Source organism: Hydra viridissima, unplaced genomic scaffold (genome assembly GCF_058129835.1).
Source record: "Hydra viridissima isolate aposymbiotic clone 2 unplaced genomic scaffold, HvirCarnegie_v1 scaffold_10, whole genome shotgun sequence".
NCBI classification, from domain to species: domain Eukaryota; kingdom Metazoa; phylum Cnidaria; class Hydrozoa; order Anthoathecata; family Hydridae; genus Hydra; species Hydra viridissima.
In genome coordinates, this window is record NW_028324309.1 from 17,145,935 (window position 1) to 17,164,608 (window position 18,674).

General features: G+C 33.9%; 1 protein-coding gene and 1 pseudogene across 1 annotated transcript; both read left to right on the forward strand.

Annotated features, from left to right (window-relative positions):
* Positions 1-12,912: 12,912 nt before the first annotated feature.
* Positions 12,913-15,549, forward strand: LOC145181670 (DNA polymerase epsilon subunit 3-like). Its single transcript, XM_090101355.1, has 5 exons — positions 12,913-13,158; positions 13,270-13,374; positions 13,553-13,638; positions 14,812-14,930; positions 15,095-15,549. Exons 2-5 carry the CDS (start codon positions 13,309-13,311, stop codon positions 15,244-15,246), a joined length of 423 nt encoding a protein of 140 aa, XP_089957481.1. The 5' UTR covers positions 12,913-13,158; positions 13,270-13,308; the 3' UTR covers positions 15,247-15,549.
* A 692-nt stretch (positions 15,550-16,241) lies between these two features.
* LOC149883412 (uncharacterized) lies at positions 16,242-18,072 on the forward strand (annotated as a pseudogene).
* Positions 18,073-18,674: the final 602 nt, after the last annotated feature.

Below are 18,674 nucleotides of genomic sequence, written 5' to 3' on the forward strand. Positions count from 1 at the left end.
CGAGATCATTTAGTTGGTTGAAACCGTTGGATACAGCTGTCGTTAATCTTGAAAACCATCCAGTTCTTGCTGTTGGAACAGGATTTTGCAAATGGGTAGGTTTCGGAGCAATAGGAGGTTTTTGCACGACAGGTCTCGGTGGAATTGTTGATGGTTTCGGAGCGATGACAGGCTTTTGACGACTTGGAGCAGGTCTTGAAACCGGACGCAGAGCAGGTAAAGGTCTTGCCTCAGTCGTGCGTCTACGTGAACCACCTCCAATGACAGGCTTTGAATCACTGGAAATTCTTCGAATTTGTACTGCATCAATGAGCTCGGCTTTTTTCATTTTATAGATACCTTTGATATCGCCACGGTCTTTAGCCATCTCTCTTAATTCTTTTACAGTCATTTTGGAATAGTTTCGATCTTTTCGATCTTTAACATCTTTTATAAGGCCGATGACAGGTTTTGTTGTTCTTATAGCTTCAACAAGCTGTTCCCTTGTCATTTTGGTATAGCCTTTAATAGCTCTTTCGTTAGCATCTCTTCGTAATGATGCCATTGAGATTTTTTTCAATGCTTTATCTTCCATTTTTATTAACGGAAGAAAAAAATTTTCGACACTTTCATCTTTTCGCTCTTTCGCGATAAATTTTTCTGAAGATTGGCGATTCATTTTATTTCCGCCGTGATTTTCTTTAAGTCAATTCAATTTTTTTTAAAAATCTATGCGCACTGTCGGCTTCTTCGAAAAGTCTTCCGTGAAAAAAATTACGATGGTAACCATGACAACCGTTTTCAATTCTTTTTAAGAATTAAAAGAGTGGAAAATCTTCGAATTTATTTAAGCAGCAGGAGCGCAAAATCTTCCCATCCAACCAGAATATTTTTCCCATTCTTCTGCAATAATATCGTTTTCTAACATGTTTTTTGCTTCCAACTCTCTTTCCATCCGACTTCTCATATCTTCCATCTCATATTCCATCTAAGCATCATCAGACATGTTTTAAAATGTCAAGAAACTAATGAACCCGAATTCAATTTTCCATTGGATCACACTTTGCGCTTGCCTTTAATGAGACCTTTTTTCAACCTCTTAGTCTTCAAAGTCTTTTTTTTCACTTCCATAAACTTCATCATCTGTTTTTGGCTTAAAATCTGTTCATGACTATTTGGGTCTGTGAAACTGGCAAGATAGTGATTGCCATCTCTGTACTCAATACTAATTTCCTCATAACCAAGTGTTGAATCTCCAGTTAAACTGTGAACATTAATAACAATTTGATCCCCTGATTCGTTCAAGACGATTGCATATGGTATATCATGTATGTATTCAACTACAAGTCTTGTTTCAAATGTATGATAGCGATGACCATATTTATCCATCATATATTCAATAAGTCCATCGTTGAAGCAGACGTACCTTTCACCATTTTCGTCAAACTCAATCTCGTCTCCATGCTCTTCAAAAACAGTGACGGCGCTGACATGACCATGGAGCATTTCCACATACTGATGACCCAAGTTATTAACACGAACGACATATTGATGTCCATACTCATCAGTTTGAATCAAGACCCTTTTTCCGAAAGAGTCAAAAACATAAGGAAGACTAAATCCATATCGACTCTCCCAAAGTTGCTCACCAGAGGGACCTGTCACATATTTTCCATTTATATTACCCATCTTTTTTAATCATCGTAAATTGTTCATCATGAATTCAATTTTTTTCAGCAAACTTTCAATTCCTCAAAAAAGAATTAAAAGCGTGGAAAATCTTCAAATTTTTAAGCTGCAAGATAGTTGGCAAAAATTTCGCTTATTGAGTCGTATACATGCGCTTGACCTGTTTCATCAAATCTAATGGTGTACTTTCTTCCCCACTCGTCATGTGCAGTAAATTCGCATCCAGCCGCATGAATTTTTTTTGTCTTCATCAAACACATGTACACGACCTATGGTGTCAAATTCAATCACGTACTTCCTTTCCATCTTTTTTATTTCCGCCATGATTTTTTTAATCCAATTTTTTAACACGGCAAAGTTAAAAAATCAATGATAAAGCTTTTCAAACTTGATTCCATTAACCACCTTTCCATCTCGAAGCTCAAAATATTTACATTTATGACCAGTTCCTTTCATCGCTTTGTAAAGAGACTTGTATTCAGTCACCTCGCCTGTTTCAACATTGGTCATTCTCACAGTGATTGGATTTTTTCTAACTGAACGAAGCCAGTCCCATTTTGGATCATCATTCTTTTCTCTAGGCTCATGTATTCTTGGCCGACCTACTGGCTTGTACTCTTTCACACTTTCAAAAATCTCATCTTTACTGATCAAGTTATTTTCAACCGCAAGCATCAACAGACCTAATAAATTGTTCGAGGTTTTGGTGACTCCATTTTCCCTCAGCAAATTTTTCAAATACGATGTTATCTCATTTTGTTAAGAGAAGAAATTTTTTTGAAGATTTTCAGAATTTAAAAATTCAAACTTGATTCCATTAACCACCTTTCCATCTCGAAGCTTAAAATATCTCCATCCATGACCAGTTTCTTTCTCTGCTTTGTAAAGAGACTTGTATTCAGTGACCTCGCCTGTTTCAACATTGGTCATTCTTATAGCGAGTGGATTTTTCTTAATAAAACAAAGCTTTTCATATTTTGGATCAACAGGTTTCTTTTCTTTAGGTCGACGTATTCTCTTTTCTTTAGCTCTTTCCAAAATATCATCTTTACTGATCAAGTTATTTTCAATCGCAAGCATCAACAACGTTGGCATATTTTTAGCTGTTTTAGTAACACCGTTTTCATTCAGCAACTCTTTTAAAAACTTTTTTGTGTAATACATTTTATTTACGTCGTGATTTTTTTTTAAGCCAATTCAATTTTTTTTACCAATGACAGGCTTTGTTGTTTTCACTGCTTTGATAAGATCCTCTTTTTTCATTTGTGAGTAACCCTTTATCGCACGACTTTTAGCTAATTCATGCAATTCTTTTAACGTTTGGTTATCCATTTTTTAGATAAAAAAAACTAAAAATCATTTCCATGGATCTTGCTCAATAAACAGCAGTCATGTGAGTTCCATTTGAAACAAAATTAAGCATTTTATCAGAGATCACCACAGCAAAGATAACGGTATTTGCAACAGTTGAAGCTCGAAATTTAAGGTTGATCACCAATTCAGCTGTTTCTGAAGCCACTCTTTCTTTTTGCTTGCTAATATCAACAAAGAACAAGGGATACAATTTTAAATAATGAAACAAGGTTAACCCAGATTGACAAACAAGTTCGTTTGTGCCGTAATATTTTTCATCAAAAGAAAACGTATCTGCATAAGCCATGGTCACTTTCTTTTCTCCAAAATTCAAGTCGTAATTAAAATTTGGATACTTTATTCCATTGACGGTCACGTAAAAATTGCTAATATCGCAATGGTCAAATATAGACGGATTAACAGTTTGACTGGATGGTCTGTTCGTCTGAAGTCCAAACAAAACAAACATCGGAACGCTTTTGTCGGTGATTCTTCCAAGCGACCAGGTAAATTCTGTTTGACCAGCAGGAATAAGCTGTCTTTCACATTTGTTTGATTTATAAGCTACTTCGATAGGTATCTTTTGAGCTATTAAACTCATGAATTCAGCATTTTTAGAAACACTCAATTCAACGCCTGGCATATAAAGCCTGAATTTTTTAAGATCGATCATTCCTATACTAGCGCTTTCCGCTCTGTAAATCGCATCATCACATTCTTTCTTTGTAAAGGTGATGGTGTGTCTAAACCCATAAACAACTTTATCATAGGTTTCACAAAAACCAAAAATGTGTTTTAAAGGTATTCTGAACGAAAAAGCGCCAACGGATGTAGTGTCTGCAAACAAATGGTCTCGTCTAACTTTAAATCCTTCATTTTCAACAAGATTTGATGTGTCCATAAACCACATTTGCTTCATACCATCTGTCATCTGAAATCCGTGAGGGTATTTCACTATTCCAAGAATGGTGGTGGCATGACCTGGATAAATAACTCTTTCCACTTGCTCTCCAGACAAGTCATAAGTCACGTCGTTGAACAAATACATCAAAGCATTATTCACCAAGGCGATCTTGTCTGTGGCTTCATAAAAGGTTCCATCACTCTTTTTCAACACTCCTTCAATAAGAATGTAAGCCTCTGATGGTAATGTTTTAATAGATTGACAGTCAATCTCAAAAGTTATCGTGCCTGAAGAATTTAAATCAAGATTGGTTGGAAGGTACTCAAAAAAAATCCACTTTTTCAATGCCACTGTCATTCTCTGGTTTATCACTCACTCTTAATCGATCAGTAGTTATCATTTTATAGAAAGAAAAATTTTTTTTATTCATTTCACACTCATCCTTCAAGCGATCTTCATGCCTCTTCCCATCTTCACTAAGTCTTGGATTCGAATCGCATTCTGTTTCGACATTTTACTAATGGATGAACCAGTCTTTAATTTCTCAATGGTCTTTTTACCTTTATCAACAGCCGCATCTTTAGCAGCAGAAATGGCAGAAAGGGCTAACTCTGTTCCAGCAGATTTTGCAGCTGTAATCGCATCTCTTCCCAACTCGCTCTTTGCAGCATTTTTAAGCAAATTCACTGCTGTCTTTGACATACTTGAAGCAGCTGCTCTTTTGATGAAATTTTTAATCAAGTCTAGAATACCGCCTCCTCCAACAACGTTCTTTTTGACATATCTTCTTTTGTTTACAATGAGCATTTTCTTTTTAGCAAATTCTTTTTTAGATCCTTTGCATGAAATCAAGCCATTTTATCAATCGTCTTCATTAACGACTTGTATTCCCCTTTATTAATCTCCTTTTGTCTCAACAGCTCATCGCAAATAGCAATTGCCTCATTTCTCGATCCTGTATTCCCAGCATGCCAGGAAGCAATACTCAATTCAAGCTTTTCAACCAACGCATTCGGATCGCTCGGAAGAATAATCACTCCACGACCTTTTTTCCCTTTTTCAATGCGCATCATTTTTTTCCAAATAGGAGCAATAAGTTTCTGATACTTTGATCTTCTTGAAGCTTTCGGTTTGTGAGGTTGCGTATCAGATCTTATAGCATCGCTGTCCATTAAAATTTTTTCATAATTCTCCAAATCTTCATCCGTATACTCGCTTGGTATTTCAAATTTAGTCATCAGCTCCCAAAGACCTTTTGTCCTTTCATACCTTTCATCACCAACAATAATGTCATCTCCATCCATTTCAACCTCCATTTTACCAATAAACATTTTATCTCCAACCTTATTCACTTCAAAAGGCATTTTTGACACAAATTTTTTAGATTTATGGAAAATCTTCTCGTTGCTTTCAATGAGAGGTCTAAACAGCTTGCTCGCATTAGCTTGAAAATCAGCATCTAAAATGTTGTCGTTGATGCTTTTCTGATAAATCCCCTTTCTTCTGTCATTCACTTCCTTCACAATCTCATCTCTCTTGTTCGGGTCTTGTATTTTAAAGAAAAACATCTTTTTAAAATACGTGAGAAAAAAATCATAAGTTGGTTTCTTCATTAATGTTATCCCTTTTTAGATTCATAGAATCCTTAATTTTTTTTAAACATATTGTTGAACGTTTGAATGGCGTCTTCTCGGCCTTTTTGGATCAAGTTTTCTTTCATCACTTCATCAATACCCTTTTTGGTTTTGGTTCGTATTTCCTCCATCAAGGTCTTAAACTTTTGAAGCTCATCAAGAATCAACTGAAACTCTGAATCGCTTATTCTTCCATCCACCAACGCTTTGTAAATGTGCTCGCTGATCGTGTTCAATTTAGACTCAGCCAACACTTTTATCTTTTCATGCTTTTCCGCTTTTAAAGCCATTCTTTTGTTCACTTGACTGCCAACAATCGATAAAAAACCCATTCCAATAGCCACACCTTCACACGCAATCGCTACTGGACTAGCAATAATCGTTGACAAAAGACCTATTCCAGTTGCACCCAATGCTATGCATAATCCTTGCATCGTATTGTCCACATTCGAAATGATCCTGAAAACGCGATGGTACTTTTTGCTCAAAGCCATTCTTTTCACTTTTTCAGTTTCTATTTCTTTCTGAATCTCGCCGATCTTCTGAAGACGATGCCCTTCATCTGCAGGAGCTGATGGAAGAACTGGATAAAGTTTTTCATTATGAATCTCCATTTTTTCATTAAGAAAAATTATTTTAAATCAATGTATATAATCGTACAGAACTTTTCGCCTTTTTTAACAATCACGTCCTCTTTGCTGTTGCTATTCACGTCTATAATGACTTCATCTAAAGACTCTGAAATAATGACTTCGTTCTTTCTATAACTCAACTGCTCAGTGATCTTATTCATTAATGTCACCACTGCAACACCTTTTTCAAAATTCAGTCCAATGAATAAAGCTGTCGTTGTATGTGAGAGAGCAGCAAATTTAATGTCTTTCTGAGCAAAAATCTCATACTGTCCTTTGTCGTTATAATAGGGTGGATGATCCAACGTTTTCGTATAAAAAATAATGTTACTCGGTCTTCTCTCTTCCAACTCTCTAATCCTCTCTTCTAAAAACCTTAATTGCAATTCCAAACTGTGAACTTCTGCTGAGGCAACATTTCTAAAAAACTTGTGAGGGGCATTCATTTTCAAGATGAAGAAAATAATTTTAGATCCTTTTCGGATCCGTGTCTTGTAGACTAACCAATTCTTTATTGTCCACCCACGAATTAAACGAGTCTGGATATCCCAACCATTTGACCAATGATTTTTTATTCGTCTTTCGAATAATTTTTTCAATTCTGAATATGCTCTGATGCGTCTTTTGCATCTCCTGCTCGTAAAAAGTGCCTTGAATTTCTTCACCGTTTGCATCAGCGATTTTATATGTGGGTGGATTCGTATGCTGAACATTTGATACGGTAAAAACCTCCACAGTCCATCTCGGTGTATACCCTTTTTCAAAATGAGACTTCTTTTTTACAATCCTCACTTGATCACCCATAGAAAATTTCGGTTTTGCTGGTAATGTTTGATCCTTTCCATACAGATTCCACCATACCCTACCTTTTTTCTTTTCATCGCTGGCTTCCACTGGTGTCATCTTGATGGAAGAGTGCTTTGTGTTGTTGTAATTTTTTACCATCTCATCCAAAACGTCAACGTATTTATTGGTATTGTTGGCTGAAAAATATTTAAACATCCTCTCTTTCATCGTCCTGTTCCATCGCTCAACGACACAGCTTTTTTCCTCGTTTTCAGTGGAATACAATTGAACACCTAACGCTCTCACATGCTTGTTGTAAAATTCTTTTCCTTTATCTACCCACAATTTGATGCATTTTCTTTCACCGAAAATCTTTTTCAACGCTTCAGCCACTTTAAGACCTGTTTTACTTTTTAACGGAACGATCCATCCATACTTTGAAAACACGTCGATCACCATGAGCAAATATTTCACGCCGTTATTGAATTTTGAAAAAGACTGCATATCAACCAAATCTGCAGCCCATATCTCATCAATGTCGTTCACAATCACCCTTCTTCTTTTAAAATGATGAATCACCGGTTTATGAAGCTCCTCTGCAAGCTGGTCTGTCCATTTCAAATCACTTACACCCAATCCAAATTTAGCTTTGGCTTTGATGATGGGAGCAATAAGCTTTCTTTCGTTAATCTCTTTTTGAGTAGGATTGGGAATCGAATTCATCTCCTCAAGCATCATCTGATTTGCCAAATTTCTGCTTTGAACGTCGTTTAAATATTTATAAGCCAAATCATGGTGATACGCCGCATTGTCCACTCTGTCTACCGGCTTGCTCCAATCTTGATACATGTCCGTGGAAGTCAATCTCTTATCCAAATTAGTTCCAGGCCCTGCAAAGTTCATTCCTGGAATATGCATTTCTCCTGGAAATTTTGCCCACGGAAGCTTGATTTTACTCGACAGCTTGTTGATTGACTCTACCAAGTCACCTCCTTTTGTTGATCCAGAAGGTGCAACAAACTTGCATTTGGTCGTTCCGCAAGAGTCGCAAGTCCCTTTCAACATAGGTCTATTGTTTTTTGTCATCTCCTTTTTCAAGTGAATGGTTTCAGTTTCTCTTTTGCATTTAACGCAATACATTTTAACATATATAAATAAGTTTTTTAACATAAAAATGGACATTGTTGATTTGTCATATGATAAAGAAAGCACAAGAAATCATAACAACTTTTTTCCAAGAGACATTCGAGGACTTATCGTTGGAAAGTCCGGTTGTGGAAAAACAACATTGATGCTAAACCTGTTATTAAGACCTGGATGGCTGGATTATAACCACTTGCAAGTCTTTGGCAAATCCCTTTTCCAACCCGAATATCAAATACTCAAAAAAGCCTTTGAAAATACCCTTCCAAAAGAAATCGTTCTCCAATTGCTTAATAAAAACAAAATGAAAAAATTGAATTTAAACCCTAAAGATGTGATTGATGAACTTTCAAAAAATTAATCTGAAAACGAGTGTATAGAGTGTCATTTTTTCGAAAATGAAGAAGACGTTCCTAACCCTTCCGAACTTGATCGAAAAAAAAACAATCTGATGATCTTCGACGATTTAAGAGGAGAAAAACAAAGCATGTGTGAAAAATACTACACGCATGGAAGACACTCTAACGCAGACTGCTTTTATCTCGCTCAAAATTTTTTCGATCTTGACGGACATGCCATTAGAACCAATGCCAATTTTATTTGTCTATTCCCTCAAGACGATGGAACTGTTGGTGAAATTTATAAAAGACACGCCTCATGTGATATGGACATAAAAGAATTTAGAAAGTTTTGTAGAGATTGCTGGTCTAAACCTCGTGGATTTGTCGTCATTGATCTATCCTCTGAAAAAGATAATGGAAAATACAGAAGAGGTCTGGATGAATTTGCCTTTTTCTAACTTAAAAATCACTTGTGATTTCCACGGATCCAAAAGGATCTAAAAAAATTTCGTCCATTTTTAAAAAATGTCAGGTACTATAATCGATGTAGATGATAAATCAAGTGTTATCACGACTAATTTTTTAGACAAAATCGTCTTTGAAAAAGAAAAAAGCTACGAAATGGCTTTTCTCGGACTTGAGACCTATAACAGTATTCCAAACATAAACAGCAAAAATAATTCAATCAAATACAGCATGAACAATGGTGCTCATTGGGAAACCGTTATCATCCCTGACGGAAGCTACGAAATTAAAGACATCAATGAGTTTATGCAAAGGTCAATTTCATCCACCATACAAAAGGCTCAACGTGGAAGTTATATTATTGCGAATAAAATTAGCTACTCATCAAGCAACCTTCAAATTGCAGTGAATGTCAACACCTTAAAATCAACCATTAAACTTGGAGCGAATTATATAATCGACTTTAACGTGGATAACAGCATTGCTTCAGTTTTAGGGTTTACTAAAAGAAAATTAAACTCCAATTCAGAACACGAGTCAGATCATATCGCTAAAATTTTAAGCATCAATACCATTAGAATTGTTAATAACGTCATCGGATCATCCTACGTTAATGGTAAGCAATTAAACTGCATCTACTCCTTTTACCCGCAAGTTGACCCTGATTACAAAATCATCGAAAGACCTATGCATTTGATTTATCTTCCTGTTCAAGTTCCTGAAATTTCAACAATGGTTACTCGCATCATTGATAACAATGGAGATTTGGTTGATTTTCGTGGAGAGGATGTTACAATCCGTTATCACATTCGAGAAGTGAAATAAATAAATTTCTTAACTCTATAAAATGTATCAAAACATTAAACTCAACATCTCGCAAGGACAAGCTGACAAAATTAAAAAAGCGATGCATGATAAAACTGCAACCAGCATAAAACTCACTCATCAAGACTTAAACGGTGAACATGTTCTTGCTGTCACTAACGCGCAACTCGACAAAATTAGAAAAGCATACATCAGTGGAAAAGGTGTCACGCTTAAACTCAGCAAAACTCAACTCATGCACAACGCAAAAGTAGAAGGAGGATTCATCGGTGCTTTACTCCCCTTACTCGGTACGCTTGCATCCCGTGCAGCTCCAGTACTTGCAAAAGGTTTATTAGGTGGACTTGCTTCATCTGCCGGTTCAGCTATGGTTGATTCTATCGCTGGACGAGGTGTTAATCATAAAAAACCCAAAACATTTTACTTGAGCAAAGATGGAAAAGGAATAAAAATAACCAAATTTGGTTCAGGCTTATTCTTAAAACCTTGGACTGGAAATACTCAAGGCGATGGGCTCTTTGTTAAAACTGGAAAAGGACTCTTTGCTAAAACTGGAAAAGGACATGAAATAACAGGAGGTTTCATCGGTGCTCTACTCCCCTTACTCGGTACGCTTGCAAGCACTCTTATTTCTGGTTCTGGTTTACTTCTCGGTCCAAATTCACCCTTCAATAGCATACCCATTTTAGGCTCCATTCTCTAAAAATCACAGATTTTCCATGAATCATAAAATGATTTAATTTAAACTTTTTAACAAATTTTTTAAAAAATGATTGACGTAGAAGGAATTGTTTTACCCAACGAGGCTTTAACCAACTTTCAACTGATAAAGGCTGCCAAACAGTTAGAATTAAAAAACTTTCGTGGAGTTCTTGTAAGAGACGAGTTACCGAAAAAACCGAGAAGAAAAGAATGCGGTATTGCAAACACAGGTGATTCAAGCACTGAAGGGTTTCATTGGGTGTGCTGGTTCAAAGACGGTGATAAAAAATACAGTTTTGATTCATACGCACTACCTCCTCTTGTTAAACTGGTTGACTATTTAAAAAGTCCTGTTTATTACAACACTGAAAGGGTTCAGTTTGGTAATACCTCTTACTGTGGTCACTTGTGTCTTTAAGTCTTGAAAAAATTGAATGAAGGTCTTGACTTTCAAAGCATTATTAACACCTTGTGGTAAAAATCACTTGTGATTTCCACGGATCTGAGGGATCTGATCTGACGAATCTTGAGATGTGTTAAAAGAAGAAAAAATTGAATTAGAGTTATATAAAATCATGGCATGAATAAAAAGATGGAAGATTTGGTACCTCAAGACTTTGAGCAATGGGATTCAGATCGAGTGGTTACTTTTTTAAACACTCAATTTCAACTTCTTCGATTCAATGGTACAATCGGTCAACAAATTGGTTACGCTAGACAATTAGGTCGTTGGTGTCGAATGCATCCCAATGTAAAAGCCCACAACAGCCGAAATGGTGTCATGTACTGCAATGATAAATGCCAATGTTCTTTTTAATTCTTTTCGAAGAATTGAAAATCATCTCACTCACCAAGACTACTACGACTGCTTGAAGGATAAACAAGAAAAGCTTACAACCATGAACGTTTTCCGATCCCATCATCATGACGTCTACACCGAAGAAATTAACAAAGTCGCACTCAGCGCTAACGATGACAAAAGGATACTATTGAATGATCACACCACCTTCGCCATTGGACACTACAAGACCCGTCTCTGAGGATTGAAAAAGGCATTAAGTTTAGGTAACATGAAAAAAAAGCCGCCATCTTGGATCTTTTAGACACCTCAAGATTATAAAAAAACCATATTTTTTTGAATAAAAGGTAAGTCATCGCATCAAAGTTATCACTCCTTAAGTATAGGAAAGGGTCAATGGCTCAGAACCGGCTTTTCCTTATATATTGTCTCCCTTTTCATTATAACCCAAATGAACAACACCTGTTGTTTTGAAGAAGATGTAGAACATGTTTTGCGGCTGAAACCTGTCGCATCTTACTATAGTTCTTAGACTAACTAACTTCACCTCCGCCAACCCAGCCAGCGTTAGCCGACTTATGTCCAATTTGTCTCAAATAAAACCACGACTCATCCCCTATAATAATATCACATAGCCTCCATGAGCCTTTTCTGAAAAGGGCTAAATTTTTCTTATATGCCTCAACTCTATTCTTGCGATTTTGATCGGTTATCTCGTGGGGTATCCAACGTGATGTTAATTTTCTTATTTTAAGTGCGTTGTGAATGATTTCGTTAATTGTAAAACGATTAATCGATGTCAGGGCTTCAATTATATCATGTGTTGCATGCGGATTTTCTTCAATAATGGCTCGCACACATTCAGTACTCTCAGTTGTATACGTGGTTTGAGGATGCCCTGAGAGAGGATCATCTTCGAGACTCTCTCTACCATCTTTAGATAAAGTAGCCCACTTGGTAACTGTACTATTAATTGGAGGTTGGTCACCATGAACTAAAGCCAATTCATCGGTTATGGCTTGTATTGAAACTCCAAGTAGAGCATGGGTTTTAATATATGCTCGATATTCAAATTTTTCCATTTTTAAATTTTTTCTTTTGAACGCATATAATAAAATTTAAACAACTTTTTTTAATAAACATTCAAAATATTTCAACAAGTACTTAAAATGTTCATAATTAAATACAGTTTAAAATGATATATAAATATTTATTTATTTCCTGTCTCATTGAATCTTTATAGATGAAGTTCTACGAACTTTCCTAACGACCTATGTACTAGTTGAAAAAAAAACAAAAAACGCGGAACAAATTAAAAATTTGATTTGCTAAAAACAATAAGTGTAATTGCCGTTTTTTCCTCTGTGTTCGTCATTTGCCTCGAGACGCAGATCCTTAGTAAACACTTCTTAAAAAGCCCTTAAATAAATACACTTTCTGGTGGATCTAAATTGGCCAAATAATTAAAATTCAGACACTATAGTCAGTGTTGTAACAGGCCACTTTACATCCAAGCTTGACCCTAACTGTTTACTGTTTATCAGAATAACTAATATACAAGCTAAATTTGTGTTGAAAAATTATTTGGGTTAAAAGAAAAACCTGTGCAAACCTTAGTCATGTCTGTAACTGCATTATTTTATTCGCTATGCAAATTATGTATTTCTAATACCTCATACAAAAGAATTTCGTTTCAGAATCACACATAATAAAATAGTTAATAAAAAAAATTCAGAAAAAAGTCTATCGTATAAATATAGTGTACTCTATTATACATAAATTAAGATTAATCATTTATTCAATCAGTTTTGGTTTGTAAATGATTTTTATCACAAGGAGATTGGTAAAGTAAATGCAGCACGTGGAGAAGTTAAAATTTTACCATGTAAATTAAACAGACATAAAAGTAAAAGTATTTAAAAGTTAATAAAAGTATGATCAGTATATAGAGGAAACTAGTTTTGGTTTAGGCAAGGTATCTTTCAAATTTAAAAATATATTGCTGTGACTTTTTTAGGACAACTTGTTAAAACATTTGTGATTAATTCTACTGATTATGGCTGAGAAACCTGAAGATTTAAACCTCCCAACTGCTGTTATTGCAAGAATGATAAAAGAAGTGGTAAGCAGATTTTTGCAAATGGACAATCTTTATTATGTTCATTTTCCAATATAGCTTTTATTTAATGAATCTGTAAAGTTTCATGTTAATAAAAAGTATTTATATTGTATATGCATATGTAATAAATGTATGATTGTTTTTAATATAAATATATGAATATGTAGTTATTTGTTTTAAGCTCCCTGAAGGTGTAAATATTTCTAAAGAAGCTCGTGCTGCCATAAGTAAATCTGCCAGTGTTTTTGTGCTTTATGCCACCTCTTGGTTAGTTTTTTAATTTGTTAATAAACAGTTTTTTTTTATAAGTTGGCAATAGTATATTTACTATAAGTTTAAAGTTATTTTTCTAGAACTGTTTTTTTTTAAGTTTACATATTAAATTTAAGTTTACAAATGTCACCGTAAACTTGAATATTATGATTTAAACTTTTTATAACCTAATATTTCTTTAGTTCAAAGAAATTAAAGTTGTAATTTGTCTTTACTCCTGCAGGCTGTATATAGTTCTTCCATCACTTTCAATGCGCATTCTACACAGTGATTACTTGGTATGTTAAATATGGATGGGTCCTGCTTCCGGTGATTCTCCAATGAATGCAATTCTTTTTTAAGGGTTTTTTCGGACAAGCTTTTGAATTCATCTGCCCAACATATTTATTCTTTATTCTTGTGATATTTTCTGGCTGGTGGACTAATACTTAACTTCAGACACAGTATCACTACCACTAGGAAGATTGTAAGATATTGGTGTTGATGCTGAAGGTGATTCTGCAAGCATTTTTTGTCTTTTTGAAGGTTGAATTATTTTCTCTCTTGGAACTTGATCTTTTATTTTCCTTGGATATTTCCATGTCTTTTGTTGCTTGATTTCTGCTCCAAGAAACTGGTAACATCCAATAATTTGCATTTGGAGCAGTATTGTGGATTTTTCTTCTAGCAATGATTCTTGAAGGCACACTTCCTCTTCTTCTGTGACTGATGATATCTCATCAGATTATTGATCCAGATGTTCTTATTCTTCTGTATGGTTGTATAACCTATTTTTTTCAGATTGCTACTGATAAAGTATAAATAAATATAAGAAGTTATATTTTTTTCTTGAAAGTCTTTAGTATACACTCCAAAAAGCACCAAAAAGTTCTAAAACATTTTCAAGAGTGCTACTACTATGAGTAGATAAATTCTAGTTTTAGTATTTTTTTGAAGTGACTTTTTAAAAATTTAGAGGAATTTAAATCGTTTTCAATGTTATGTAAGCCTTTTTTCGATTTATGATACAGGAATCTATTCATTTTTAAAAAGTCAAAATGTAATAACTAATGAATACCAAATATCTCAATAGCTTGTTTTTATTCAGTGACAAGAGTTAATTGTTAAATTATATGGATTAATTAACTAGTCAACTATTAAATTATGTGGAATACTTTTTTAATTTAGTGCAAACAACATTGCTCTTAAAAGAAAACGAAAAACGCTTTCTGCTAATGATGTGTTTGAGGCTTTAGATGAAATGGAGTTTTCCAGCTTTCTTGAACCCCTTAAAGAAGGATTAGAAAGTAATCTATTTTTTATAATTTGTTTTTAACTAAAAATGTGTGAACCTTATTGAAATCACCACAAACAATTTATATTTATTGATTAAAAAAATCTAAGAAAGTACAAGATACGTTTTTTCTTTTGAGCTTTCATTGTTTTGATTGCTTAAGTTATGTTGCTTAAGATTTTAAAGCTGGCCAAAGAGAGAAGAAAGGGGCTGCAGACTTAAAACGCAAGCAAAAAGCAGAAATCGAAAGCGAAGAAAAGAAGAAAAAAGATGAAGTCACTGAGGAGACTAACAGTCATGAAGTTTTGAGTGATGCAGATTGTCAGTGATCCAGATTGATGGGCTTTAAGGTGTGCACCTTCAAATTCAGACGGATTAATTGGTGAATAAATTAAAGTTGGTTCTGTTAAATAAAGACAAAATCTGTTGTTATGGTAATAGCAATAAAAAGGAAAGGGGAAATATTAACAAGTTAAATTTTTTTTTCTTCCTAAAAAAATGGTTGCTATTATGAAGAGTTTTAAAGGAAATATTCAGCTATATACATACATTTATTAATGTATATATTTTCCAAAAGTTTTATATTTTGTTTTTGATGTTTACTGGATATTGAATATATTTGTACATAAAAATTCTTTTTGTTATCAATCTTTACTCACTGGAGGTCTTAAAATTGAGCAAGTCAGAAACGGGAGGGGAAAGGTGGGTGGGAGAAATGTTTCCTCACATCAAATCCATATGATGAGCAAATTGAAATGATAGCAAGTAAACCACAATTCTTTTGAATTCTCTTTTTATATAACGTTTTTGCCGCTAAATCCGCATCGCAACAATAAATGTCTTAAGGTGGTAGTATGGTCAAAAATATCAAAATTTTTCATTTCTTGGAAATAACTTTTCTTGGGATTTTCATTCATGCTGAAAACGATAGAATATTTATTTTCCAATAAAATCTATATAAAGCTTTCTATTTTTCATTTAAAAAAAGGTACTATGAAGTATTGCTCCTTAGCAACGGCATAGCAACAAGGTAAACATCATGATATTAATTCTTATTGAACTGCCTTAAGCAAGCATTTTCTATGTCAAGTTTTTAGAAAATACTAAGTAATATTTGGCTTCTTATTTTGCCTTAAAAATTATAAAATCAGCATTTATATATGCTGATATCACTTTATCTCTTGTCATATTTGTAAAGTGACTTAAAGGCAAATGTTATGTATTTCAGTTATTAGTGTTGAATATAGCCTGAGTATAATCAGTTATTATTGTTTTTAAAACTATTTAATTTAGATTAAAATAGATATATTTCTAATTGTTCAAAATGAAAACTGATGCTTTGAGGAGAAGAAAAATTGGTGCCTCCACAGTGTTTAAAAAAAGAAAAAGCACTAGAAAATCAAGTTTGCCAACTTTTTACCAAAATGAAAATACTTTTGTGAGTAAAGAATTGCCATTAATTGAGAGAAGTACTTTAAGCATTTTACCTAACTTTACAACATCAACCAGTAATGTTATTGCCGATAATGAAGCTAGTCCACAGCCTCAATCTAATAAAAATGAGTCTAGCTATGTTTTAATTGATCTTGACATTATTGCACAAATTCTCACCTTAGTTGGAGCATGCCCTGACTGTGAGAGCAAGTCTATCAACATGAATATAGATCATAAAAATAAAAAAGGTTTAATTTCTTTGTTGCTATTGAGTTGCACTGAGTGTTTATGGAATACAAAGTTCTATACCAGTAAAAAAGTTTCAAGTAAAACTTCTGAAAAATCTTTTGATATAAATCTACGTTCAGTAATTGCAACGCGTGAAATTGAAAGGGGACATAGTGCATTAGAAAAACTATGTGGTTTTTTAAACTTACCACCTCCACTTCAAAAAGCCACATTTAATGATGTTCAAAAAAAAATATTGCCGTCATATAAATATATTGCAACTCAATCAATGATCAATGCAGCTCTTGAGTTTACAGTAAGAGATGATACTGGAATTTCAGATATTACTGTTTCTTGTGATGGTACATGGCAGAAACGAGGACATAACTCTTTAAATGGTATAGTAACTGTTATTGCAGTTGATACAGGAAAATGCCTTGACTATCGTGTTTGCACAAAAAAATGTAAAGCTTGTGAATTCTGGGAGGATAAGTTTAACTCTGATGAGTATGTGGAGTTTATGCAAAAACATAAAAATGACTGTTGTCTTAATCATATTGGATCTGCTGGATCTATGGAAGCAGCAGGAGTTGTTGCATGTTTTAATGCTTCTGTTTTAGAAAGAAAACTAAGATATATAAATTATCTTGGAGGCGGTGACTCTAAAGCATTTTTAGACATTCAAAAACAGAATCCATATGATGGAAAAGAAATAACCAAACTTGAATGTGTAGGTCATATTCAAAAAAGAGTTGGTGCAAGACTAAGAAAGTTAAAAGCAACTAATAAAAGCTTGTTAAGTGATGGTAAAAGATTAGGGGGCGTTGGTCGTCTTACAGACAAAAAGATTAACAAGTTACAAAATTATTTTGGAATTGCGATTCGTCAATGCTGTGGGAAGTCTGTTTATGAACTAAAAAAGGCTATTGGAGCTGTATTATTTCATTGAGGCATCATCTTCTGATGAAAGACATGCAATGTGTCCCCGAACTATTAATACTTGGTGCAAATACCAAGCTGACAAATTGAATAAAACAAATGTTTGTAAAGAAAAATCTGGACTGCCTACTGTTATTAGGGACATAATTAAACCAATATTAATTGATTTATCTGATGAAAATTTGTTAGAAAGGTGCCTTCATGGAAAAACTCAAAACAATAATGAAGCCTTAAATGCAATAATTTGGAAACGGTGCTCAAAAGATGTTTATGTGAGGCAAACTGCTTTGGAGATAGGTGCAGCATCTGCTGTTATTAATTTCAATGAAGGATTAGCTGGTATTCCAAATGTTTATTTAGAGCTTGGTATTAATCCTAGTAAAAACTGTATTACATTTTGCAATCAAAGAGATAGTCAAAAAATTAAAAATATAGCAAAAAAATCTACTGATAAAATAAAGCAACGTCGGAAACAACTTAGGGCAAAACGAAAAGGTTATAGTGATCAAGATGAAGAAAGAGAAGGAATAGTTTATGGTTCTGGAAGTTTTTAGTGTTTTACTTTATCTCAATTGCCGAATTGATATAGATATTTAATTTCAAAATTTAAATTTGGTTATCATAATTTTAAAAATACTTTTTTCTTAATTTAAGACTTTTCTATTTTTCTAAACAAGGATATTAAATTCTGTATGGTACTTAAAAAGTTAAATGAAACTCATGAAAAACTTAGTTTACTACTGCTGAAACATTGAGGAGTGATTACAAATCTTTAGAAATAAAATGAGAGCTTATTTGATATTTGAACTTGCTTTTTTCATTGTTAATTGTCTTAAATTGCTGATTTCTCAGAATGGCATTTTTTAGCACGGTGCGATAAATAACTTGGGAACCACTTGTTATGATGCTTTAAAATTTTTTACAGTTGTAATAACATATATGATGAATTCATTGAAGCAGTATATTTTTTTGACATTATTTTTTTGCAGAGTTATGGGCTCCAAAAGGGGGCTGTTTTGGGCTAAATTTTGACCCATTAGTTGTATATGCTGTATCTCCTTGGTGCTTTAAGCTAACTTTATAATTTTGCTTCCATGAGTTCTTTGATATATTATAAGTAAACACTGAAAGTTTGAGCTTTATAGCATTTACCATT

Excerpts from the sequence above, each read along its gene's own strand:
- LOC145181670 (XM_090101355.1), top strand. The coding sequence starts at position 13,309 with ATGGCTGAGAAACCTGAAGATTTAAACCTCCCAACTGCTGTTATTGCA. Across the intron at positions 13,639-14,811 it reads GTGCTTTATGCCACCTCTTG|TGCAAACAACATTGCTCTTA; the intron begins GTTAGTTTTTTA and ends TTTTTAATTTAG. Across the intron at positions 14,931-15,094 it reads CCTTAAAGAAGGATTAGAAA|ATTTTAAAGCTGGCCAAAGA; the intron begins GTAATCTATTTT and ends ATGTTGCTTAAG.